Genomic DNA, 27,122 nt, shown 5'->3' with positions numbered 1-27,122 from the left:
AGTGGCGAAGCCGTGATTAGAACCCAGGTCCTTCTGACTCCCAGGCCCGGGTTTATCCACTAGACCATGCTATTTCTCCGTGGTGAAAATTAACAGTCAGTCAGTCAGTCGTATTTATTGAGTGTTTACTGTGGGCAGAGCACTGTACTAGGTGCTTGGGAGAGTACAATATAACAGAGTTGGTAGACACGTTCTTTTTCCGCAAGCGGCCTACGGTCTAGAGAGGAGCTTACAACAGACCGGAGAGGGACTGAGGATAGGAGGGGGAGGAAAGAGGGCAAGGGAGAAGGTGCCTCAGCCTCTTCGCCTATGTGGAAGGAGGGGGAAGAAACGAGAGCTATGCAGGGAAGAGAGAGGGAATAGAGGTTCCAGCTGGGGGCAAAAGCAAAAACAGTGCCAGGTGATGCAACCTCAAACTGAATTACAGAAGAGGATAACATTTTTTGCATGTGCTGTGTTGCTGGGGCTGTAGGTACCTACATCGCCTTGAGCCATGAGGGGCTCACGGCAGATCAAATCACTCGTATTGCTCCTTATCATTCCTGGCCTGGGCTCTTGGTCCTGATGAGAATATGCATTTTGGTCATTCATTCATTCATTCAATCCTATTTATTGAGTGCTTACTGTGGGCAGGGCGCTTGGGAGAGTACAATTCAACAATAAACAGACACATTCCCTGCCCACAATGAGTTTACAGTCTAAAGGGGTCAACTCCTGAAAGCAGACCATATCCCTGTTGCCTCTGAGTATCATCAAGAGGAAGGTCACCAGGGGTCCCCCAGACTTTGAATTGCCCACAGAGAGCCAGAAGAGGAGTAACGCAGAGGTGAGGAGACTGAGAGAAGCTGGATGGCCTAGTGGATAGAGCCCAGGCCTGGGAGTCAGTGGGACCTGGGTTCTCATCCCGGCTCTGCCACTTCTCTGTTTATGACTGTGGGCAAGTCATTTAACTTCCCTGTGACTCAGTTCCCTCATCCGTAAAATGGGGATTAAGGGTCTGAGCCCTATGTGGGACAGGGACTATGTCCAACCTGATTACCTTGTATTTACCCCAGCGCTTAGAACAGTGTCTGGCACATAGTAAATGCTTAACAAATACCACAATTATTAAGATTATTATTACTGAGAGTGTTATCTGTCACCAGTCCTGTGGGAGCACACCACTGCCAGACCAAACAAAAAGCGAAGGGGACATGAAGGAATTTCTCTTCCTGGAAAATTGTTGAAATTGGCTGGAGATCATATGCCTGTAATACTAATGTTTCTTATTAATGCTTCACTTGTGCCTAATTGTCCCATTCCAATCAAGAAGGATTTAGAGTCCTTGGCCCTTCTGGAATCTCCTTTCCATTCCCTTGTCTGATCAATCTATTGTGTTCTGTAGTAGCTCATTCTGGGTTCATTCATTCATTCGTTCAATTGTGTTTCTTGAGCGCTTACTGTGTGCAGAGCACTGTACTAAGTGCTTGGAAAGTACAATTTGGCAACAGATAGAGACAGTCCCTCCCCAACAATGGGCTTACGGTCTAGAAGGAGGAGACAGACAACAAAACAAGTAGGCAACACAATTTCAGAGCAGTGGGAGTCTGGAGGTTCTTTAGCACTTTGGTTAAATTGAAAATCCATTTTGCAAAGGGGCGGGCATTAGGTTTTGAAAGACTTCTTGGTTGTATCCTGGTGAATAATAATAATCATATTTGTTAAGCACTTACTGTGTGCCAGGTACTGAACCAAACTCTGAGATAGATACAAGGGTAATTGGTTTGGACACAGCCCCTGGCCCATATTGGGCTCACAATCCCCATTTTACTTATGAGGTAACTAAGGCACAGAGAAATGAAGTGACTTGGCCTAAGTCACATGGCAGACAAGCGGCAGAGCTGAGATTAGAACCCAGGTCCTTCTGGCTCCCAGGCCCATGCTCTATCCACTAGGCCATGCGGCTTCACTTGTAACGATTGAGGTGGCAAATCTTGCCCAAAAAGGTGGGATTGAGGGTTCGGGTCAGGCTTCTTAACTCCCAAAACTGCAGGTCACCCTGATTTTCCGTGAGACTTTGTGGATCCTATTGAACCACTTAGCAGATTTCCAAAGTGAGACTAAAGTTCCTGCTTTGCTTGAAAGGACTGGTCAAAATTAGCTTACAGAGAGAATGAAGTATGTTGCAAATAAAGTGCCATGTAATGACTTATTATTACAATTGATTGATAGCATTTGAACCCATTTCTTTAACAATAATGTTGGGTATTTGTTAAGCGCTTACTATGTGCAGAGCACTGTTCTAAGTGCTGGGGTAGACACAGGGGAATCAGGTTGTCCCACGTAGGGCTCACAGTCTTCATCCCCATTTTACAGATGAGGTAACTGAGGCACAGAGAAGTGAAGTGACTTGCCCAAGGTCACACAGCAGACAAGTGGCAGAGCTGGGATTCGAACTCATGACCTGTGACTCCAAAGCCCGTGCTCTTTCCACTGAGCCACGCTGCTTCTCAGAAATGGTGTTTCTCTTATTCATGGTTGGCTGAGGTGACCGTGTTTTATATTAGCAAAAATAAATACCCTCAAGAGACACAATTAAAGGGGAATGATCTTTCTGGCGTCATTTGAAAATAATGTTTCTTCAAATAACAAAGTAATAAACGTGTTTAATTATTTTCCATCAATTCTTGATGTTATTAGTATGGTTTTTTCCACCGCTAGAATAAATATCAAGTTAATTCTCTTTTTTTGTACCTTATTAAATAGGATTAAGGATAAAATGAATCTTTTGGTTTGCTCGGTTATTTTCAGCAAAATAGTAAAATCCAGTTTTTTAAAGATGCCATTAAGTACATCTGTGCTCTTTCATGGAATAACTGGCCTGCCACTTTGCAGCAATTAAACTGAAAGACAGAAACTTGAACATTCTGTTCATATCACCATATTTTTTCCTTAGCACGAATCTTAAGAACTCTTCCAGAATGTTATATTTTTCTAAAAATTTCTATCAGAAGTTGTCTCCAGATTTGAAAACTTCCATTTTAATGTGTTTGAGGGTGTGATGCCTTATAGCTTGAACACTACATCAGTCAAGTTGGTTTTGATACCAGATCTGCTGTCTGGTTGTCTAAGATCAAGAAAAAAAGCAGTTTCCCAGCAAATAAATAAGCTCTGTCGAAGTAAATCCTCCCAGGATATGGAAGAGTTCATCCGAAAATGACAAGCAAGGTGGTTTTTGAGAAGAACTGAGGATGATGTCGCAATTTTGTATCTTGTGACTCTGGATCATAGCAAAACATAAAGTGATTGCATGGCGTTTTCAGAGGCGTCAGGTTGAGTTAATCTCATCCACTAGAAAGCAAATAAAATCAGGCTGGTTCTTCAGAGCTCTAGAAGGGGAAAGAAAAGAAAGAGGCGCTATTTGTTATTTATCCAGTGTGCCTCTCCAAACCCCTCAGTGGTTCTCCAATGGCTTTCATTGTCCTGCATGGCTTGTTTAATTGCCAAGATCCACAAAAGGAGGAAAGTAGTACCCTCCACCCTCTGCTCCTCCCCCTTCCCACTTCCCCTCCCCTCAGCTGAGCCCCCTTTCCCTCTACTCCCTCCCCACCCACCCTCTGTTCCTCCCCCTTCCCCCTTCCCCTCCCCTTAGCACTGTGCTCATTTGTATATATTATTTATTACCCTATTTATTTTGTTAATGAGGTGTACATCCCCTTGATTCTATTTATTGTGATAATGTTGTCTTGTTGTTTTGTTCTGTTTTGCTCTGCTGTCTGTCTCCCCCGCTTAGACTGTGAGCCCATCATTGGGCAGGGATTGTCTCTATCTGTTGCCCAATTGTACATTCCAAACGCTTAGTACAGTGCTCTGCACATAGTAAGCGCTCAATAAATACTATTGAATGAATGAATGAATGAAAGTAGTAGTATTGATAATATATATGATGTGTTTGCTCTGTGCAAAGCATTGTACTAAACAGCTTCTTCTTTGTGCAAGTTCTCAAACTAATCAGATCAGCTGTGGCCTACCAATTGCACACAGTAAGAAGGATTCATTCATTCAGTTGTATTTATTGAGCCCTTACTGTGTGCAAAGCACTGTCCTAAGCACCTGGGAGAGTACGATACAACAATAAATAGACACATTCCCTGCCCACAATGAGTTCACAGTCTGGCCATTATTGGTCTGATTTGTGGCCCATCTTGTATCTGATAATTGCCTTGCCAGACACCTAACCTCATGATTAGGGTTGGACTATCCCACACCCCCAACTTTTTGTCGACTGTAAACTTCTTGAGGGAAAGAATCATGTCTAGCAACTCTCTTGCACTGTATTCTCCCATGTGCTTAGTACAGTGCCCTACAGGTAATAATTGCTCAATTAATACCATTGATTAATTGATTTCTAGAACCCTGCTCTTCCCTATGTTCTCCATGCTAGTTTGGTCTCCCACCAACCTACCCAATCTCCTACTCCCCTTTGTCACCCCCCAGCTAACCTGCCATTCTCCGCTATGTTTTCACAGTGCCTGTGGTATGCAGAGCACTGTACTTCAGGGCTGGAGGGACCCCACCTGGTCCTCCTCTTCGTCAGCCAACTGAGATCAGGGTTGAGCTGAATGTTGTTCTGAGGAGAGTTGGAGGCTTGGCAGAGGTGAGGGAGTGGCCCAGGTTTGGCCTGTCCCCATTATCTTCATTCATCCATCGATCAATGAATCATCCCAGTGCTTAGTACAGTGCCTGGCACGTAGTAAGTGCTTAACAAATACCATAAGTGTTTTTATTATATATATCAAACTCTTGCAGGGTGCAGAGCAGTCAACTAAGTGCTTGAGAGGGAACACTAGAGTTAGTAATCCAGAAACATGTCCTCCTCTTCATCCTCCTCCCCTTGCTCTTCCTCTCCCTTTCCTTCCTCATCCTCCTCCCCTTCCCCTCTTCCTCATCCACTTCTTTCTTTTTCTTCTCTTCTTCTTCTTCTTTTCTTCTTCCCCTTCTCCTCCTCTTCCTTCTCTTTCTGCTCATGTGTAGAATTTATTAACTCACTTTTTTCAGGCTACTGTACTAGGTATTGAGTACAAAACTCACCCATTTCTTTCTTGTATATTAAGAACTGCTTTGGCTAATGAGAAAATTTGTAGTTAATCCAATCAATCAATGGTATTTAGAAAGATAATTACAGTACTTGTTAAGTTCTTACTATGCACCAAGCACTGTTCTAAGCACCGGGGTAGATAAAAGTTAATCAGGTTGGACACAGTCTCTGTCCCACATTGAACTCAGACTTTTAACCCCCAATTTAAAGATGAAATAACAGGCTCAGAGAAGTCAAGCGACTCCAGCAGACATGTGGTGGAGCTGGGATTAGAATCCAGGTCCTTCTGACTCCCAGGCCCTTGCTCTATCCATGAAGCCATGCTGCTTCTACTAAGCCACGCTGCTTTTATTGAGCGCTTCCTATATGTAGGGTAATGTAGTAAGCGCTTTGGAAAGTACAATACAAGAGAATTGGTAGACACGTTCTCTATGCACAAGAAACTTACAGTCTAGAGTGGAAGACAGATATTAAAATAAATTATGGACATGGTTATAAGTGCAATAGGGCTGATGATGGGGTGACTATCAAGTGCTTGGAGGGTCCAGATCCAAGTGCTTAGACAATGCAGAGAGGAGAAATGTGGGCTTACGTCGTGGAAGCTTCTTGAAGGAGATACAATTTTAATAAGGCTTTATTAAATGGAAAAGGGTGGTCTGCCATACATGAAGATGGGCAGAGCTCCAGGCCAGAGGGAGGTTGTGGGCAAGGTGTCGGTACAGAGGTAGATGAGATGGAGGTACAGATATTTATAGTCAGTCCGTCAGTCAGTCTCATTCAATGAGTGCTTACTGTGGGTAGAGCACTGTACTAACTGCTTGGGACAGTACCATATAACAGACACGTTCCCTGCCCACAATGAGTTTACAGTCTATAGGGGCAGGCAGACATTTAATATAAATAAATGAAATGAAATGTATTACAGATATGTACATAAGATAATACATCAAGCAGACGGTCTCTTAACTGAAGCTACTTCCATAAAACATGTTTTAACACTTTAGATCTGAAACATCCTACTGTTGGTCCCACACACCCAGAAAAGTTTGGGAAAAATGGCAGCAACTTACAGAAGGTGAAGATGTCATCTCTCCTTTCACCTGCCATCTGACATTTGGTACTTTGTTGCCTTTCTGACTGGCATTCGGTTAACAACTGGAAGCCATTAACCTGCTATTATTTAGCATTTTGAATTTTTAATAACTGCATCTCAACTATTTTGATTGTTCCAGTGTGGACCCTCAGTATTTGGTGAGAAAATGATTTTAAAGTCATAGCATACTTTAAAGCAGAGCGATACTGCCGTTTCTTTTGGGAAAGGTATGATTTCAAACGGAAAATCCCATTCAGAAACTCTGTGGAATCCTGATAAGGGGATCAGCTGGGCAGATTTCAGTTTCTGAAATATTTTTTTCAGGTTTGGATGTACTGCTGTTTTGATTTTGTGTCACTGTGTGAGTTTAGGTGGAGTCTCTGGGTAGTCTGTTTTCCCAACAGCTGGTATTAATTATAAATGATTTGGTTTAAATTAAATTTTTTTGCATCCTGGCTGGGATTAAAGCTTCCTTCCCTGTCCCCAAGTTCACTACCATCCGCAAAGCTCAACTCATGAATTCAAATTTTAGAATGCTTGATCGCCAAAGGAATCCCTGCAGGCCAGAGCTTGAATATGAATTCTTGTCACTGAACCGTTTTAAGAATCAGAGCTCACTATTAGTTCTCTGCTACTCCTCCACGGATTTAGACAAATCAGTCTCTTCACTCCCTGAGCAGAGAAGCCCTACACCATCAAAGGATGAACAGAGTTCATTGAGCCAAAAGGCCAGGCACACCAAGGAGAGAGCTAGTCTTGCAGCAAAACAATCAGCTCTTTAGCAAATGTGAGGTCTCCCCCGTTCCTTCCTCTTTAAATAATGCAGCAGTTCTGTGGAAAAAAATTTTCAGAGCGGCCATATTCTCTTCCTGTAATTCTTTCCTCTCATTCCCAAATTGAAACTTCACATTAGAAAAGTAAGTGGAAAGATATCGCCCTTGCCAGATCCATGGTGTTTTCCCGATTCACCCTGCTGCACTTGGCTCGGAGAGCCGACTAATTGGCTTGATTAATCCTGGCTGGAAGCTGTGCTCAGCCTCACCTGATATGGTGTGTTGCGTCCCTTGTCATTGGGACAGTTGTCATTAGCCTGTCATCATGGACACCTTCCTTCCTGCTTAACCCTCATGGAATGTTAGTGCTCAGAGGGGTTGGCAGAACTCACGAAAAGACCACAGGGATTTTAAAGCAAAGCCATGGGGTCAGGTTGCTTCTAAAACCCAGAGCCCTGATCTCTGGACAGTGAGCTCTTTGTGGGCAGGAAATGTGTCATTTTGTTGTTGTATTGTTCTCTCCCAAGCATTTAATGGAGTGCTTTGCACACAGTAAGTGCTTAATAAATATGATTGAATGAATGAACTAGGTGACATCCCACTACCTGTTACTAAGAGAGTGGGTTAATATTAAAGGCAAGAAGCTCCTGTTCAATCAACTGCAGCTCAACTAGTAACACATTGAATTTGCGGGGTGTCTACCAACTCTGCTGGCGTGTATTCTCTAAAGCTCTTAGTACAGTCTTCTGCACATGATAAGCTCTCAATATATACCATTATTGAGTGATTAATTCTAGGGTGCATTTCTTCTTCGAAGAACTTTCCCTTCCCTCCTCTCTCATCTGTCCTCCCAATCTCCTTGTGAGGCAGACAGAGATGGAGATTATTATCCCCATTTTGGATGAGGAAATTAGGGTTCCAGAGGGGGGAAGTGTTTTATCTGAGGACACAGAGCGAGTCCAAGGACAGAAGCTGGATTAGAACCCATATCTTTTAGTCTCCCACATCAGGCCACTTCTCCACCTCCCACCACTGCAAAAGTGGTGAAAATAATTGCTGGGGCATTGACTGTTAGAGAATTCAGACATAGATTTCCTCCTTGCACTTTCTACTGAACTAAAAGATCATCATTAGCATGAAATTTTTCCTCTGAGCCACTTTCCACAGGGGAAAGGACTCCAACATTTTGGATACCAATCTTGGATTAGTCTAACTCTCTCCACTCCATACTAGTTTGAGTTTATCAAACATCCCCCAGGAAGGATCTGTGGATCTGTGGTGGATATAATAATAATAATTTACATTTGTAAAGTGCTTACTATATGCCAAGTACTGTTTTAAACACTGGTGTAGATACAACATACATTTTTATGGCATTTGTTTAGTGCTTACTGTGTACCAGGCACAAGACGATCAAGGTCAGCAGAGGCTGATGCAGTAGTTGGGGTAGGATATGACAAGTACTTGGATCAGAAGATTAGCCATTTTGGGAAGGTAGAATTGACAAGATGTGACAGATTGAAAATGTAGGTGGAATGAGAGAGATGAGTCGAGGACAATACCAAGGATATGGACTTGTGAGATAGGGAGGATAGTGGTGTTGTTTATAGTGATAGGAAAGACAGGGGGAGGACAAATTTGGATGGGAAGATAAAGAGCTCTGTTTTGGGCACGTTTAGTTTGAGGCTGGTGGGACATCCAAGCATAGATTTTCTGAAAAGAGGAGGAAATGTGAGACTGCAGGAAAGGAGTAAGGACAGGGCTCAAGAGATAGATTTGGGAAGCACTCATTAGAGATGATAGTGGAAGCCATGGGAGCTAATGAGTTCTCCAAAGGAGTGGGTGTGGATGGAGAATAGGGGGACTCAGAGAGAAGGTGGGAGGTGGAGCAGGAGCTTGCGAAAGAGACTAAGAAGGAGTACCCAGAGATCTAGGAGGAGACGAGGAAAGGACAAGGTCGTGAAGCCAAAGTTGATTAAGGTTTCAAGCAGAACACGGTGTAGTCAGATCAGACCCAGTTGCTGTTCCACACTGGGCTCCCAGTCTAATGGGGAAGAGATAAGAGGTATTTAATCCCCATTTTACAGATGAGGAAACTGAGCCCCAGAGATGTAAAGTGACTTGCCCCAGGTCACACAGCAGGCAGGTGGTCGAGCTAGGACCAGAACGCTGATCACCTGACTCCCAATTCCCTGCTCTTTTCACTAGGCCAGGCTGCGTATCCTAGGGAAATAGGAGGGTAGAGCTCAGACAGAAGACTCCAGCGGCCTCCAGAGAGGCCTGCTGTGGGTGACCTCCATGGAGAAACTCTCACCTCGGCCGATGCCACCCAGCCTGGGCAGACCTGGCGGCTCCTCCCCGTCCCAGAGCGGGCGGCCTGGCTGAGAAAGCGGAAAACCAGTTTGGCCTCTTACACACAAGCAGAAAATTGTAAGGGGGAAAAAATCCATATAGTTTTTCCATCTTGACTTCTTTGGGGATGTCTGCTTCTGCCCCCAAAGGCTAGCTTGGGGAAGGTTTTCATAGGTCTAATCTTTTCCTGAGCATCTAGAACTCCTTAGTAAGACTTCCCTGTTTTCAGTTTTTTTCCCAGGATGTTTAGCTAGCTCTCTATCATGGAGCTGTTTAATGTATCTTTAAAGGAATTTCTGTAGGGAGAACTCCCCAGCTGCCATCCCCACCCCCCTTTATGATCTACCACTCTATAGTCTAAACATTTCATCAAGATTAATCACCTTGGCTCCTCCCTGCTTAGGAACCTTTTAAACTGGCCCCAGCCCCCGAGGGCATCTTCACTGCCTGGGATTGTCATTTCACTGTGGAGAGGTTTATGTCATCACAGCTCCTGCTCCCCTGAAATTCCCACTTCATGTTTGAAATCCCAGATAAACTCACCGCGGGGGGTGGGGGTGGGGAATAGATGTCCTGGGCTGCCTGTTAGTCTGCCTCTGGTCTGAGAAGCTTTTGTTTCTAAATCACTGGGATTGCATGTGGATTCATGAAGAGAAAAAAAAAAAAGTGCAAGGGACCAAACCAGAGCATACATTTAGGCGTTTCAATCGTTTCATTCATCCTTGCTCAGCGTTCCAAGCAATGCTTCCATACAATCACTCTCATATAAACTAACTGTGAGTAGGGATTGTCTCTCTTTATGGCAATATTGTACTTTCCAAGTGCTTTGAACAGTGCTGTGCACACAGTAAGCACTCAATAAATACAATTGAATGAATAAACTCTGAGTTGGCTGGGCGAGGAGTCAGAAAGAGGTGACACATACAGCACCCACACAGATTTGGAAGCTTCATCCAGGCAAGTATTGTGGTACTTTTCAATGGAACTCTCGTTTCTGCCTTAAGATGTCTTTTTACTGTGCATTTTGTGGAATCTGAAAGCAGGGTATTTCTGACAAGTTCCTTTTGGACAAGGAATGCATCTGCCAACTCTATTATATTTTACTCTCCCAATCACTTAATGCAGTGCTCTGGCACAGTAAATGCTCAAAAAATACAACTGATTTGTCCATTTTGATTCGGCTTGACAGTAAAATGGTTGTACATTGGTGTGCGATGTCAAATGTGGTGGTCGCTAAAACACACATTTTCCTTAAGGTAGGTTTCTGCAGAAATGAAAACTCCAAGTTACAGCAGAACTGGGTGTATTGGCTCAGTGGAAAGAGCACGGGCTTTGGAGTCAGAGGTCATGAGTTCGAATCCCAGATCTGCCACTTGTCAGCTGTGTGACTGTGGGCAAGTCACTTAACTTCTCTGTGCCTCAGTTACCTCATCTGTAAAATGGGGATTAAGACTGTGAGCCCCACGTGGGACATCCTGATTCCCCTGTGTCTACCCCAGCGCTTAGAACAGTGCCCGGCACATAGTAAGCGCTTAACAAATACCAACATCATTATTATTATTATTATTATTATTATGTTCTCTGGGTGCAGAGCACTGTGCTAATTACCTGGGGTTTGTACCAAGGGAGCCTTCAAGTTGCTGATAATCTATTTGGAATATAAGCAGACAAATAGTGGTGACTACTAAATAAGTAATACATTGTGAGAGCAGGTATAAATGTAAGTGGATAAATCAATCAATAGCAATCGAGAAAGAGATAGAGACTTAAAAATGTTGTGGTTTTTGAAGGAATGGCAATAACAGAAAGGTGGGGGAATTAATCAGGGAAGCCCTCCTAGAGGAGGAGGGGTTTTTTGGTTTGTTGGTTTTTTGGTGGGGATGGATGCGTTGAAGATAGGAAGGGATATGATTCATTGAATCTGAGTGGAGATGATGTTCCAGTCGGTGGGACAGACCTGAGCAACGAGCAGAGAGAACAAGGTCCAGGGCCAGACAGGGCCCAGACTATAAGCTCCTCGTGGGTAGGGACTGGGTCTATCAGCTCTATTGGATTGTTCTCCCCCAAGCTCTTAGTACTTTATTCTGCACACTCAAAGCACTCAAAGCATATCACCAATCAATTGCTGCCACTGTCATAAGCACCTCTGGGTTTAGAACCCAGGGTTTCTTGTCTAATTTGGCAGGGGTTTTAGCTAACTATGCCATTTCTCAGCCACTTAGATCAGTGCCCATTATGCCCCAGAAGCTTGTACAGGAGATGTATTTGCAGTGTCCCTAGAGGCTGTCAATTTGTTTGTTTTATGGTATTTGTTAAGTACTTACTATGTGCCAGGGACTGTACTAAACAGTACGGCATGGAGCAGTATGGCCTAGTGACAAGAGCCCGGGATTGGGAGTCAGAGGTCGTGGGTTCTAATCCCAGATCTGCCACTTGTCTGTTGTTTGACCTTGGGCAAGTCACTTAACTTCTGTGGGCATCAGTTTCCTGATCTGTAAAATGAGGTTTGAGACTGTAAGCCCCACGTGGGACAATCTGATTAACCTGTATTTACCCCAGCACTTAGAACAGTTTATATAGCACATAGTAAAGCACTTAACAAATACCAAAATCATTATTATTATTATTAAACATGGGGATAGATACAAGTTCATCTGGTTGGACAAAGTCTCTGTCCTGCATGGGGCTCAGTCTTAATCCCCCATTTTGCAGATGAGGCAACTGAAGCACAGAGGAGTGAAATAACTTGCCCAAGGTCACACAGCAAACCACTGACAGAGCCTGGATTAGAACCCAGGTCCTTCTGACTCCCAGGCCCGTGCTGTTGCCACAAGGTCATGCTGCTTCTCAGTTGGAATGGAGAACGTGGGAGGGAGGTGGGGAGAACGATTTCTTTCTCCCTCCCTGTCTTGGCTGTGGGGAACCATACGCTCCCTAGGATCCATTTTGGTTTATTCTCAGATTTGTTCTCTTATCCATTTCCAGCCTCCATGAAATAATCAGAAATCATCTGAACCCTTTCCCTCTTCTAAATTGGTCATGTGAACCGAGGCAGCCCCTTGTAATAATAACCGTGGTATTTTTTAAGCGCTTACTATGTGCCAAGCACTGTATTAAGCGCTGGGTAGATACAAGATAATCAGGTCCCTCTTGGGGTTAGTAGTCTAAGTAGGAGGTAGAACAGATATTGAATCCTCATTTTGCAGATGAGGGAACTGAGGGACAAAGAATTGAAGTGACTTGCCCAGGGTTACACAGCAGACCTGTGGGAGAGCATACAGAGTCCATGATCAAAGAAGGTGTCAACAGGCTCATCTCCTGGGCAGAAGCACTCACTGCCCATGATTAGGAAAGGATCACAAGTCCATTTAAGGGGTGCCCATAAACATACACACCCACACACAAATATTTACATAAATGTTCACACTAGACTGAAAGCTCCTCTCTAGATTGTAAACTTCTTGTGGGCGGGGAATGTGCTAACCACCTCTGTTGTACTGAACTCTCCCAAGTGCTTGGTACAGTGTTCTGCACATAATAAACTCTCATTAAATACCAATGATCTATTGATTGAAACACCCCCAATTCCAGAAGCATGCATATTTATTTTCCTAGAAGATTTTCAAACTGTTCATTCAGGGCATTTAAACTTCATTATTTGCAAGAGCTGTCTATTCATCTTAATTCAGTAACATCTACTCCAGACAGTACGGCACTATGGATGGTGTGATAAAAAAAAATCATAATCATAACTTTGATCTTGTGGACATTCATTATTTTGCTCATGGGAAGGATGTGTAATTAATTCAATAAAACTTAAATTCCAATGGTAAAGGGGGAACGGTCTTCTTTCACACTGTAGGAATAAGGAATTATTAAAGCACCACAATCTCCTCGGCAGTATTTTAATAATTCCAGCTCTGTCGGGGGCAGCGGATTCATTTGACATTACAAACAACAGCAGAAAAAATAATAATGAGTTTGTTATGCAGAAAAATTAATCTCAGAAGGATGATCCGCACAAACGCCAAGCTCTCAAAGCTCCTGGGTATGCAGTCATTTTTCGTAGCTGGTACTCAGTGTTAGAGAGAAGAGAAAATGCAGTAGGTCAAAGATAAGTCAAGTGTGTTTTGTATAGGGGTGGTAATATTCAATAGTATTTATTGAGCGCTTACTATGTGCAGAGCACTGTACTAAGCGCTTGGGATGAACAAGTCGGCAACAGATAGAGACAGTCCCTGCCGTTTGACGGGCTTACAGTCTAATCGGGGGAGACGGACAGACAAGAACAATGGCACTAAACAGCGTCAAGGGGAAGAACATCTCGTAAAAACAATGGCAAATAAATAGAATCAAGGCGATGTACAATTCATTAACAAAATAAATAGGGTAACGAAAATATATATAGTTGAGCGGACGGGTACAGTGCTGTGGGGATGGGAAGGGAGAGGTGGAGGAGCAGAGGGAAAAGGGGAAAATGAGGCTTTAGCTGCGGAGAGGTAAAGGGGGGATGGCAGAGGGAGTAGAGGGGGAAGAGGAGCTCAGTCTGGGAAGGCCTCTTGGAGGAGGTGATTTTTAAGTAAGGTTTTGAAGAGGGAAAGAGAATCAGTTTGGCGGAGGTGAGGAGGGAGGGCGTTCCAGGACCGCGGGAGGACGTGACCCAGGGGTCGACGGCGGGATAGGCGAGACCGAGGGACGGCGAGGAGGTGGGCGGCAGAGGAGCGGAGCGTGCGGGGTGGGCGGTAGAAAGAGAGAAGGGAGGAGAGGTAGGAAGGGGCAAGGTGATGGAGAGCCTTGAAGCCTAGAGTGAGGAGTTTTTGTTTGGAGCGGAGGTCGATAGGCAACCACTGGAGTTGTTTAAGAAGGGGAGTGACATGCCCAGATCGTTTCTGCAGGAAGATGAGCCGGGCAGCGGAGTGAAGAATAGACCGGAGCGGGGCGAGAGAGGAGGAAGGGAGGTCAGAGAGAAGGCTGACACAGTAGTCTAGCCGGGATATAACGAGAGCCCGTAATAGTAAGTGTCATGGTGACAAAACGTGGGCAGTGATTCATCGTTCATTTTAGCTACCCAGGTCAAATAGGATTGAGTACTAGACCGTAAATGACTCCATTTAGAGCGTAAGCTCCTCAAGAACAGGGACCATTCTGAATGAGAGAGGCAGCATGGCCTAGTGGAAAGAGGCTTGGGAGTCCGCGGACCTGGGTTCTAATCACAGCTCCGTCACTCGTCTGCTGTGTGACCTTGGGCAACTCACTTAACTTCTCTGTGCCTCAGTTCCCTCATCTGTAAAATGGGGATTAGGACTGTGAACTCTATGTGGAACAGGGACTCTGTCCAACCTGGTTATCTTGTATCTACCCCAGTTCCCCAGTATCACTGGTTCCCAAGTCCAACCCCTAGCCTATACATATTTTTAAGGCTTTTTGTCTTCATCTCGAGCACCATAGACCTCCTTGCTGCTATTACTACTGCTGCCACCACCTCAGCCTTGCCACCCCGGTGATCCTTGCCCTTTGGGGCTGCAAAGGCCGAGGTCAAGCTTGGATCGGAACAGGGCAAGGTGGGAAACAGTAGGTGGAACTGGAAGTAGAAGAGGAAGACGGGATGGGGGAGAGACTGGACCTTTTCCCCCGAGCTCTCTCTTCTCATCAAAGCCCGCCTCATCCTCCAAATCCCTCTCCTCCTCCTCATCCTCCTCCTTTTTTTTGAATGGTATTTGTTAAGCACTTACTTTGAGCCAGGCACTGTTCTAAGCACAGGGATAGATACAGGCTAATCAGGTTAGACACAGTCCCTGTCCCACATGAGGCTCACAGCCTTAATCCCCCTTTTATACATGAGATAACTGAGGCCCAGTGAAGTGACTTGCCCAGGGTCACACAGCAGTCAAGTGGCAGAGCGGCGACTAGAACCTAGATCCTTCTGACTCCAAGGCCTGTGCTTTATCAACTAGACTACTGTCCTCCTCCTCCCTCCCACCTGTTTCCCCTCTCCTTTCCCCAATTTGAGCACACACATCCCTCCCCACCTTTGTAGCCCTGGATGGGCAGACTGATAGGTGTGGCCAAGGGGTGGCTGTGGAGACAGCAGTGAGGTCTGTCCCACTGGAGCTGTAGGAAATGAAAATGAAAAAATAGATCATGAATAGAAGGAGGTTTGGGGGACAAGAGAGAGAATGGGGTGAATTTGGGGTGCCAGGCAAGAAGATCCAGGAAACCCTGAACTCTATGGCGTCCTAAGGACAGTGCGGAGAGAGCGGAGCTGATGTTACAGACTGTTGGTGCGGGGCTAGTTTTACATACCTTGAAGGTCTTAGCAGAACAAAATTTGCTCCTCTGATGCGGATTGCTGCATATCAGTGGCTGATAGTCGCAAAAGGCAAATGGTACTTTTTACCCCTGAAAGTTCAGGATAGGTTTGGAGGAAGGTCCAATCTGAAAGGGTTTCTTCCTCACAAAGCCAACTTTGAGCTGAACATCCTCACAGAAATCTGCAGGAAAAATAGTCTCGCCATAAGTATGTTAGATCAGTTGAAATAATTATGAGTGAAGGAATCACTATTATTATGGACACGGACTCTTGTAATGAACTTCCAAGAGCAAAGGATTTATAAAAAACTTGTATAAAAGAATTAGATGTGCCTGAACAGATAGAAATAAAATGTGGAAATCTTCCCACTGCTTTGTTATCTATGCGTTCTGAAATGAACTGAGGCTCTGAAGACTTCCTATCCTTTTAGCATTTTATTTCCACATTGTGCAAAGTTATTCTTTTGGTTCTATGTAAATAGTGGAGGAACTATTTCCAATTAAGAATGCCATAAAGATTTCACGGTCTCTCACCATCATTCTAACTCCCAAGAGCCACACTTTCCTTAAAAGTAAATTCTGATGGTTGGTAGACCAGCAAGATGCTTTTCAGATGGTTAGAATTGACTCTTAAGAGGTTTTCTCCCCCCCCCCCCCCCCCCCCCCCCCCCCCCCCCGGACAAAAATGGATAGAGAGGCTTTGCTGAATTAGAGCCACTGGGCATGGACAATTTCTCTGACTCATTAGTACCAATTCGGTTGGTGTTGCAGGCAGGGACAATTTGAGGTACAAACTGTATCTGCAAAATGTCAGTTTGAAAACCGTTTTTAAGGAATTAACTGAAATCAGAATACCATGCCAGACCCTCTCTAGACAGAATAATAATAATAATGGGACTTACTCTCTTCTAAGTGCTGGGGTAGATACAAGATAATTAGGTTGGTTATAGTTCCTGTCCCTCAAGGACCTCACATTTTCCAAGATCCTAATCCCTTCTTCCCTAAAATCCACTGTCTGGAAATTCTTGATTATGATTGGACCCCATTTTCATAGTCAGGGTCCATGTTAGAGACCATCCCTTGTAAGACACATTACCTTTAGTGCCCTACTGTTTGCCAGTCACAATTAAGGATTATGTTTCACTGGTTTTCCTAAAAGCATTAAGAGCATGTGGTTTTTCTGACATGATCTCTCCAAACTAGGGTGAACTAGGATATTGGAAACTGCCTTTTACCCCTATTGTGCTCTCCCAAGCACTTAGTGGACTGCTTCTCCCACAGTTGGCACTAAATAAATACCATAGGTTGTTTGATTATCCATGACCTCATTTGCCCACTGGCCTCAAAACAGTTTATGAAACAGGGTTGAATCATATCATTATCATTATTATTATGATTATAACTATTATTGATAATAATCATATTCATTAAGCAATTATTATGTTCAAAGCACTGTACTGAGTACTGGGGTAGATTCGAGATATTCGGGTTGGACACAGTTCATGTCCCACATGGAGCTCACAGAGGGAGTAGGCTTTAATCCCCATTTTACAGATGAGGAAATTTAGGTACAGAAAAGTTAAGTGACTTGCCTAAGGTCACACACTGCAAACAAGTGACAGACCTCACATTAGAACCCAGGTCTTCTAACTCCCAGTGATAAGTGTGGTATTATTAAATGCTTCCTATGTGCTAAGCTCTGAACTAAGTTCGGGGTAAATACAATATAAACAAATCAGGCAGTCCTTGACCCACAAAGGATTGTGAGGGAAGGGGAGGAGAGGGAGAAGAAGAATAGGTACCTTTTTCCTGCTGTTACAGACAATGAAAGTAAAGCGAAAAGACTTGAATTGACTTGTCCAAGGTCACATAGTAGGCAAGTAGCAAAGCTGGGGTTAGAATCCAGGTCTCCTGACTCTCAGTCATGTGTTCTATCTACTAGGTCATCCTGCTTCTCTTGAGACCTCAGACCTTAATTCATGGCACCTGGAAAACTGGGGCAGTTAAGTGATTTTAATACTCTCCCTGAGTCTAACACTCAACAGTGAGCCTTCTGGGATGAGTATCAATCGACAAATAACTTTAAGTTACAAAAGGACTTGCCCTTGGATAGAGAATACCCTTCTATGAGATGCAAACACTTGATAGGGAAGGCAAAATTTACTTGCTTAAATGGTTATGATTGGGGAAAAAATGAACAGTGACTGATCCCAGATGAGGAATGAAGTCTTTTCATTTATTGTATTTTATTCCCAATGATAAAAACATTTTGGTGGGCTTTAGAATTTGGAGTCATTATCTGAGGTAATATGTCAATAGTCCAATTTTATTCTGTCATGTAAAATCAAAATCTCATTTAACTTTAAATATGAGTCAGGCACCTGGAGATTTTGAAGTTACTTTTTAATATAGCATATTCCACTAGACTGAAACTTTTTCAGACTTTTTCCTTTTCATTGTTCGAGGGTCTGTTGTGTGCAAGGCACTGCTCTAGGCCTGTACTGTTTGCAGAACACTGTACTAGACTCCTACTGTGTCTGAAGGATAATACTGAGCTCTCGATCTGTGCAGAGTTTTGTACTAGAAAACTATGTTGTATACTGAAATGAGCATCTAAAGTGTGCAGAACTTTGGACTCGGTGTCTGCTGCATACAAGAGTATATGACGAAAATAGAAGACACATAGTCACTGCACTCGTGGAGCTTGGAATTTAATAAAATCAGAATATGATTATGTTCACTCACCCTGTTACTCTTCCCTTCATACTCTGCGGTAGCTGCAGGAGAGAGAGAAAGAGAGAGAGAGAGAAGGGTTGGGGAAGAGGGAGAGTAAAAGGTGTAGGGAAGGAGAAGAGGGAGAGATGAGAGGAGGAGAGAGAGAGAAGGGGGTGGGGGTAGAGGAGGATGGGAGGGGTAGAGGAGGGAGGGTGGGGAGAAAGAGCGGGACAGAGGGAGTGGGAGAGAGAGAGAGATAGAAGGGGGTGGGGATGAAGGAGAGTGAGGAGAGTGAGGAGAGAGAAAGAGGGGAGAGAGATGGGGGAGTAAAGAGGACAGAGTGAAGAGGAGAGAGAAGGGGGATGGTGAAGGAGGAGATTGAGAGGGTTGGAGGGAAAGAGCTGGGAGAAAGATGGAAGAGAGAGTGGGAGAGAAAGAGAGAAGGGGTGGGGATGGAGGAGAGTGAGGGGAGTGGGGAGGGAGAAAGAGGGGAGAGAAATGGGGGAGAAAGAAAGGAGAAAGAGAGAACATCATGTGTCTGTCTTCTGCTGCTGCTGGCACACTGGCTCCCGCTCAGGGGTGGAACTGTTCTCTGGGATTTCATGCCAACAGAGAAACATGCCCAGCTGCAACACTCTGGCCCCGTCAAGAACCCTTAGAGATGGACTGGGCAGCGGAGCCCCTTCATCCAGAAATTGGACCAAGGAGCCAGGCAGCTGAAAGAGGCCAGGGAACAGTACCCTCCACTTCATCTGGCTTTCCCTGTCTCTGCTGTTACTTTCTCGCGTGGGAAGAGTTTGAAACACCTGATTTAAGGGACCCCCCCTGAACAGAGTCAGCAAAGTCTTGGCTCTTTTCCCAGCAGTGATCTTAGCCAATGCATATTTTACTTTAACCTTCAGAGCAGTCCATGACATCCTCGGGCTTTCAGGCTTTACAGACGTTAAAAAGATTCAAACAGTGACCCCAAGAGTGACGATGTTCTCCGTGGTTAGGAAATCGGTCTGTTCAAATCGTCCATGTCATTGGGAAGCTAATAGCCGTTTCTCCGTTAGACGGTTTGTCTTCGTTCCAGAGCGAGTCGGGGTTGACAGTGTTATTGGGATGATTATAATCTTGCTCTAGCAGCGTTATATAAACAGTTTTGGTCCAGTTAAACTTGCCCATATTTGGCAAAGTTGGATGGTTAATATAATTTATAGTTGATGTTTTTTAAATGAAACTTATAGGGCTTTTAGGGTCAACTGTTCCGGGGAAAAAAATCTCAGACAGGTAGAGATCTGACGAAACTAGACATTCAATTAACGAATAAATCAATCAGTGGTATTTATTGAATGCTTACTATGTGCAGAGCACTTAACTAAGAGATTGGGAATGTGATAGTAATAGTATTTAAGTGGTTACTGTGTGCAGAGCACTGTTCTAAGCACTGGATGAGATTACACTGGTGCCAATTAGACAGGTCCTTGTCCCTCATGGGACTCTCAGTGAAAGAGAACAATAAAATACGGTACATAGATAGAGTATCCCCCATGGGCTCACAGTGTTAATCCCCGTTGTGCAGAGGAGGGAATTGAAGCACCAGAGAAGTGAGGTGACTTGCCCAAGGTCACTCAGCAAACAAGTGGCAGGCATGCCTTAGCGCAAAGTGGATCTAGGAGTCAGAGGACCTGAGTTCTAATTCCAGCCCCACCATGTGCCTGCTGTATCACCTTGGGCAAGTAAGTCACTTAACTTCTCTGTGCCTCAGTTGCATCATCTGTAAAATGGGAATTATGACTGTGAGCTCATGTGGGACCTCGACTGTGTCCAACCTGACCAGCTTGTGTGTACCCCAGAGCTTAGTACAGTACAGTGTGGGCATGCCTCAGTACAGTGCCTGACACGTAGCAAGCACTTACCAAAACCATGAAAAAAAAAAAATCCCTGCCCACAAGAAGAAGTAGCATGGCTTATGGAAACAGCCCCGGTTTGGGAGTCAGAGGTCATGGGTTCTAATCCCGCTCCGCCACGTGTCAGCTGTGTGACTTCGGGCAAGTCGCTAAACTTCTCTGTGCCTCAGTTACCTCATCTGTAAAATGGGGACTAAGACTGTGAGCCCCATGGGGGACAACCTGATTACCTTGTATCTATCCCAGCACTTAGAACAGTGCTTGGCACATAGTAAGCGCTTAACAAATACCGTCATCATCATCACCACAAGGAGCTAACAGTCTACAGGGGAAGTCAGATACTAAAATAAATTACAGAGAGGGGAAATAATTGAGTAATAATTGAATAATAATAATGATGGTGTTTGTTACCTAAGAATACGTACATAAGTGCTATGGGGCTGGGGTGACTTTCAGGTTGCTTAAAGGTTACACAGCCAAGTGCATAGTTGAAATGTAAGGGGAAATGTAAGCTTCCTACCAATCAGTCAATCAATCAATTATATTTATTAAACACTTACTATGTGCAGAGCACTTATCAAGTGCTTGGGAGAGTATAACGTAACAATAACGTAGTAAATACTTAACAAGCAGCGTGGCTCAGTGGAAAGAGTCCGGGCTTGGGAGTCAGAGGTCATGGGTTCTAATCATGGCTCCACCACTTGTCAGCTGTGTGACTTTGGGCAAGTCACTTAACTTCTCTGAGCCTCAGTTACCTCATCTGTAAAATGGGAATGAAGACTTTGAGCCCCACATGGGACAACCTGATCACCTTGTATCCCCCCAGCACTTAGAACAGTGCTTTCCATATAGAAAGCGCTTAAAAATGCCATCATTATTATTATTATCTTAAAAAATCAATTGAATCTGTAAAGTGCTTACTTTGTGCAGAGCACTGTACTTAGCACTTGGGAGAGTATGAAATAACAGTTGGTAGACATATGCTCATGAGCACAAGTCATTTCTTCCAATCATCCCCACTGTTGGAAAAAATGTTCCTCAATTCCCTAACAGTGCTCCAGCCCAAGCCCATAGTGAAAATCCACTGTAAGGCCGATTAAGCACATATGGTATAATTCCCAGAAAATGGTATTTTAGGTCCAACAACTATTATATAGTCATCTTTTCAGAATTGACCATACAGCATTAAAAATAAAGAAGTGAATAGGGAAGCAAGACCAGCCGAATTGGTGATTTACTGTTCATCATCAACTATTTGGAAGATAAAGCTGTCCTGCTGGAAGTGATTAAGATTGAAGGATTTTTAATCTCCTGGATTGCTGAAGCTTGAACATTGGGCTTTTAGGGCATGGATTGTATCTACCAACTCTATTGTATTGTACTTTCCCAAGTGCTTAATTTAGGACTCTGTACCCAGTAAGTGCTCAACAAATATTGATTAATTGACTGATTTCCCCTCAGAAGAAAGCCAACACCTAAGTGTGGAATTGAATTGCTAAATTAACAACAACAAAAATCAGGAACCTCCTTTGATTTTCCCATCCTGCCATTGTTTACTAATCATAGGCTTTCTGACACAGATTCCAAATTGAAAAACTCAGCCTATCCCATACCCTCCTCTGTAAAATGAGAATCTATCCTCAGAACATGCAGTTTCAGGCATTGTGCTCAATGAATTTGTTGGAAGTGCTGTTTAATTTTCCCACAGGAAGGGACAAGGATTTTCCTCTATCTGGTTGCTCCAGGATACTTGAAATGCTAGGAAGAAATTGTGTGTTTTTAACATTCTTGAATCATTTATAACTGCTTCAATATATTTCTACTACCAGCAGCCCATATTGCTAATTTCCATTTAATGCATTAAATGTTCAGGGATGATTCTAGGGGATTGCATTTTGTAATTAAAGAGGCATGAAATGAACCTGAAACTTTGACCCTAGGGGCCATTATTTTTACAGTGAGCCTTGGGTGTACAACCTTGATGCAGTGTTCTGTATTTCTTTTTCACCACCGCCACAGGCAGCAGTATCAGCTGGTGGTAAAATAAATGAGTGACATTTTTGCAATATGATGCTCTCCTGTCAGAGTCTAGAAATTGGTTAGACACCTTCCTTGATATGTTTTTCACCAAATGGAGCTGACTAGATACCTAATGTAATTTGAAAAGAAAGAAAAGATTGCTTTTTCAAATTCACTGAATTTCACTGAAGCCTTTATGTCCATTTCCTTAGTTGATTAAATTATATGCAATATGAATGTGATGTCTTAATTCACATTGATCTTTTCACCAAGGATTAGATCACACTGTCAGCAACTCCACTTTTAAATATGTAAGACATTTCTGGATGAGCTACAATAAATTTCAGATACATTGGCTGTAAAGCTGTGGAATTTCCTTACCTGGTGAAATTTTTTTAAATTTTTATTCAGTTTTGCTTAAGATAGCTTTCATAAATTAAACTTTCTTTGTCTGCAAAAGGACTGGTTTCCTCCAAACACCTTTTTTGAAGCTCCCAAGCACGCAGTAGAGTGTTCTGCATACAGTAAGTGCCCAATAAATATGATTGATTGATTGATTGCGTGAAACCCACATGAGCCCAGTTCTGTTTTTACTCCCAGTTGCTGGAAAGATTTTCAGATACAAATCTTTTAGTGTTCTTCATACTTCTTTATTCATGCCTTGGGTTTTGAGAGTGTTTCATTCTTGATCAAAGCCATGAAGGATTAAGACGTTGTTGATAACGATGAAGATAATTATAGTAGTAATAATGCTAATAATGTTTATAAAGTGCCAGGGGCCCAAACATTCATTCAATTGTATTTATTGAGAGCTTAGAGTGTGCAAAGCACTGTACTAAGAGCTCAGAGAGTACAATATAACAACCAATCGACACATTCCTGCCCACAACAAGCTCACAGTCTAGAGGGGGAGAAAGACATTAATATAAATGAATAAAGAAGTAAGTAAATAAAATATGGATATAAGAACTAAATTTCAGATATAATAAATTATAGATATGTAATTAGCACATAGATTGTGCTAAGTGCTATGGTAGGTACAAGAAAATTGGATTGAACCTAGGCCCTGACCCTCACAAGGCACATGGTCTAAGAAGGAGGGTGAACCGGTATTTTATTACCATTTTATAGATGAGGAAACTGAGGCACAAAGAGGTTAAGTTATTTACCAGGAGTCATACAGAGTGGCAGATATGGCAGTAGTTATATTGTACTCTCCCAAGTGCTCAGGACAGCGTTCTGTACACAGTAAATAATAAATACCATTCATTGATTGATTTCATACCTGGGCTCTTTCCACCAGGCCATGGTACAGATTTTCCGAGGTAAAAAGCGAGAGACCACCTGGAAAGGAAGAGATGCCTGATCTGAGCAGACCCAGGAAAATTCCAGTGGTCCCTGGGCAAGAACACGGCCCAGGCTACAGCAGATGTTTGAAACGTGTTTAGAAAGAAGACAAGGTCAATCGTGGCACTTTGGCCAATGGCTGTCTTCCCTTGCTAAGTGTCTCATTTCCTTTCTCCCTAGGCTCGCAGAAAAGAGGTGTTTATCCAGGAACGATATGGAAGGTTTAACCTCAATGACCCATTCCTGGCTCTGCAGAGAGACTACGAAGCAGGTGCTGGTGAAGCAGAGAAGAAGCCCGTCTGTACCAACCCCCTCTCCATTTTGGAGGCCGTCATGGCTCACTGCCGGAAAATGCAAGAGAGGATGTCCGCCCAGCTGGCCGCCGCAGAGAGCAGGCAGAAGAAGGTACAGCAGCCATTCCTTGTTCCACCCTTGTCTCTTCCACTTTTGGTCCTTTCTCTTCCCCAACCTATATGACACGTCCGGGCTTAGAGAACAAGGCTGTGATCTGGTCATTTGGAGCAGACCTGCTGTTAATAATAATCATGATATTTGTGAAGCGCTTACTATGTGCCAGGCACTGTACTAAGTGCTGGGCATACTGAACCTTCCAGAGTCTGGCACAGAGATGATTGCTGAGAGTTGTTTGTGGTGGTGGCTTCTTACATGTGGGTAATTCTCCTCTGGCGTAATTGGCCTTCTGAGACTAAATGAAAGTAAGCCCTTGGTTCCGATCAGCAGAATTTTGGTTTGGGATTTGTGTCAGGACAGACACAAAGTTCTCTCCTGGTGACGGAGTGGTTTCCCCAAACCCATTCGTATGTGAAGTTTCCACTGTCATCCACTGGGTTAGGAAGATGAGTTAGTTACACAGTTCTTGTATATTTTATTCAGAAATTACACCAGAGTGATCCACAAGTCAAGGAATGAGTATACTAAAGGTGTTTTGTTCTTTAACACAGTGTCCCATTTCTGAACCACAATCATGCCAGGGTGGAAAAACAAATCCTGAATTGGAGTTTGTGAAAGGACAACTCAGGTGTTTTACTGATGAAGACTAAGTGTCCTATCAAGTAACTGGGAACAGTTGGCTTGCCGAATGATGGGATTGCTAGGGAAGTGGGGATTGCAGTTTAGGGATGACAGCAGTCATAACAAGCAGGAGAGGTAACCAGAAATCCTCTACCATGAAGGACTTGTTGGAGGTTGTAGGGGGGCCGGAGACCCAAGGAGAGATTCTTCCAAGGGGAGAGTGGCTTGTTATCTGCTTCCTGAAGGTGACTAACCTCTCCTTTCCCCACCCTTTTCTCTCTTCCCTCTGCATTGCTTATGGACTTGAGTCTGTACCCCTTAAGACTTTGATACTCAGCCCACCCACAGCACTTTATGTAGTTATATTCTACTAATTCCCCTTTCTGTAATTTATTTTAATGTCCATCCATGTAAATTGTCAGCTTTTGGAGGGCAGGGATTTTGTCTAACAATTCTATCATATTATACTCTCCTAAGTGCTTAAAACATTGCTCTGGACATGGTAACTCTCAGGAAATACCACTGATTGATTATGTTGGGGAAAAATTTGATCATTAATAGCTGCAGGGAGCAACCCAGCTGTGAGCCTCTTCTTTCTCACTCTGCCTCGCCTGGCCCATTCTCTTCTTTACCCATTCTGACTCCCCTTCCCAAAGTTCTCCTGGATTGTGTCTATCTCTTTCACTCTTTCTCTCTCCCTCTTCTCTCAGCCCTGCAGGGAGATGCAGGGCAGATATCGATTGGCCAGAAAGTGCTTACCCTCTTATAAGAGATTCTGATAACCAATCCCCATCTTTCTTGTCTCATAGAGCAGCTTGATTCTCTTTGGTGCCCTAAAATACCAAGAGCTTTCTCCCTAGTGGGACAGAGCCACTTGAGGTTTCTTTCTGGGATAATTGGTATTCACTTCCCTACCAAGACCACTAAGGTTTCCTGGGCACCTTTCATTAAGATCAAATTCTGCCTCTTCTAGCCCTTCTCCCTGAGGTAATTGAAACCAAGACAGCACCAAGTATATATCTTCAGAAAAACAATTGGCTGAAGGAGAGTCCTGGATTCATCATATGAATTCTGATTATTTCACCAAGTACCCTTTTTATTTTAGAAATGATGGACTCTCCACAGGAATTAAATTGGAGTGGAATGATTTAGAACAACATTCTGGCTCCTCTGGGACATCTCGGATAGATTCTGTCGCCACTGCAGTGGGCCAGGTCCTATTGTTCTTCCTGGGACCCCTCCCTCCTCTCAAACCCCAAGGGGCTACCAAAAGACCCTGCTTTCTCTGCAGTCCCCCACTTTCCCAAAGCATATCGAGGCAACGGGATAATCTAGTAGAAGGAGAATAGAGGTGGGAATAGGGGCAACCTGGATTCTAATCCCAGCAGGACCAGTGGCTTGTGTTGTGACTTAGGGTGGTCAATCATTTATCAATCAATCATACTTATTGAGCACTTACTGTGTGCAGAGCACTGTACTAAGAGTTTGGGAGTGTACACTATAACAATATAAAGAGACACATTCCTTGCCTGCAACAAGCTTATAGTCTAGAGGGGGAGACACATTTATATAAATAAAACAATTAAAGATATAATAATAACAATGGTATTTGTTAAGCACTTACTATGTGCCAAACCATGTTCTGTGCCCTGGGGCAGATACAAGGTAATCAGGTTGTTCCACCTGAGGCTAACGGTCTTAGCCAGCGTGGCTCAGTGGAAAGAGCACGGGCTTTGGAGTCAGAGGTCATGGGTTCGAATTCCAGCTTGGCCACTTGTCAGCTGTGTGACTGTGGGCAAGTCACTTAACTTCTCTGTGCCTCAGTTACTTCATCTGTAAAATGGGGATTAAGACTGTGAGCCTCATGTGGGACAACCCGATTACCTTGTATCTCCCCCCGGCGCTTAGAACAGTGCTTGGCACATAGTAAGCGCTTAACAAATACCAACATTATTATTATTATTATTAGCCCCCGTTTTACAGATGTGGTAACTGAGGCACAGAGAAGTTGTGACTTGCCCAAAGTCATACAGCAGACAAGTGGCGGAGCCGGGATTAGAACCCACGTGCTCAGACTCCCAAGCCCTTGCTCTTTCCACTAAGTCATGCTGTACATAAGTGCTGTACAGATGAGGGTGTGGGGTGAATAAAGGGAACCAATCAGAGCGACGCAGAAAGGAGTGGGAGAAGAGGATAGAGGGCCTAGTCAGGGAAGACTTCTTGGAGGAAATGTGCCTTCAATAAGGCTTTGAAGTTGGGGAAAGTGAGTGTCTGGATATGAAGAGGGAGGGTGTTCCAAGCCAGAGGTAAGACGTGGGCAGCAGCAACAACAAGATAGACGAGATCGAGGAAGAGTGAGTAGGTTGGCACTGAAGGAGCAAAGTGTGTGGGCTGGCTGCTAGTAGGAGAGCAGCGAGGTGAGGTAGGAGGGGGCAAGGTGATTGAGTTATTTTAAAGCCAATGGAAAGGAGTTTCTGCTTGATGTGAAGTTGCACGGGCAACCACTGGAGGTT

At 43.9% G+C, this 27,122-nt stretch overlaps 1 protein-coding gene across 2 annotated transcripts in view; it reads left to right on the top strand.

The window, feature by feature from the left end:
- Positions 1-27,122, top strand: part of CTTNBP2 (cortactin binding protein 2) — a 127,759-nt gene that overhangs the window by 30,134 nt on the left and 70,503 nt on the right. For both annotated transcript variants that reach the window (XR_005660399.1, NM_001242735.1), the window contains 1 exon segment: positions 23,758-23,982. Coding sequence is in view for 1 of the 2 variants with exons in the window: in NM_001242735.1 (NP_001229664.1) it covers positions 23,758-23,982 (225 nt within the window). In the remaining variant the exon portion in view is untranslated.

This window comes from Ornithorhynchus anatinus, chromosome 10 (assembly GCF_004115215.2).
Source record: "Ornithorhynchus anatinus isolate Pmale09 chromosome 10, mOrnAna1.pri.v4, whole genome shotgun sequence".
Classification (NCBI taxonomy): Eukaryota; Metazoa; Chordata; class Mammalia; order Monotremata; family Ornithorhynchidae; genus Ornithorhynchus; species Ornithorhynchus anatinus.
This window is presented reverse-complemented; position numbering and strand designations above follow the sequence as displayed.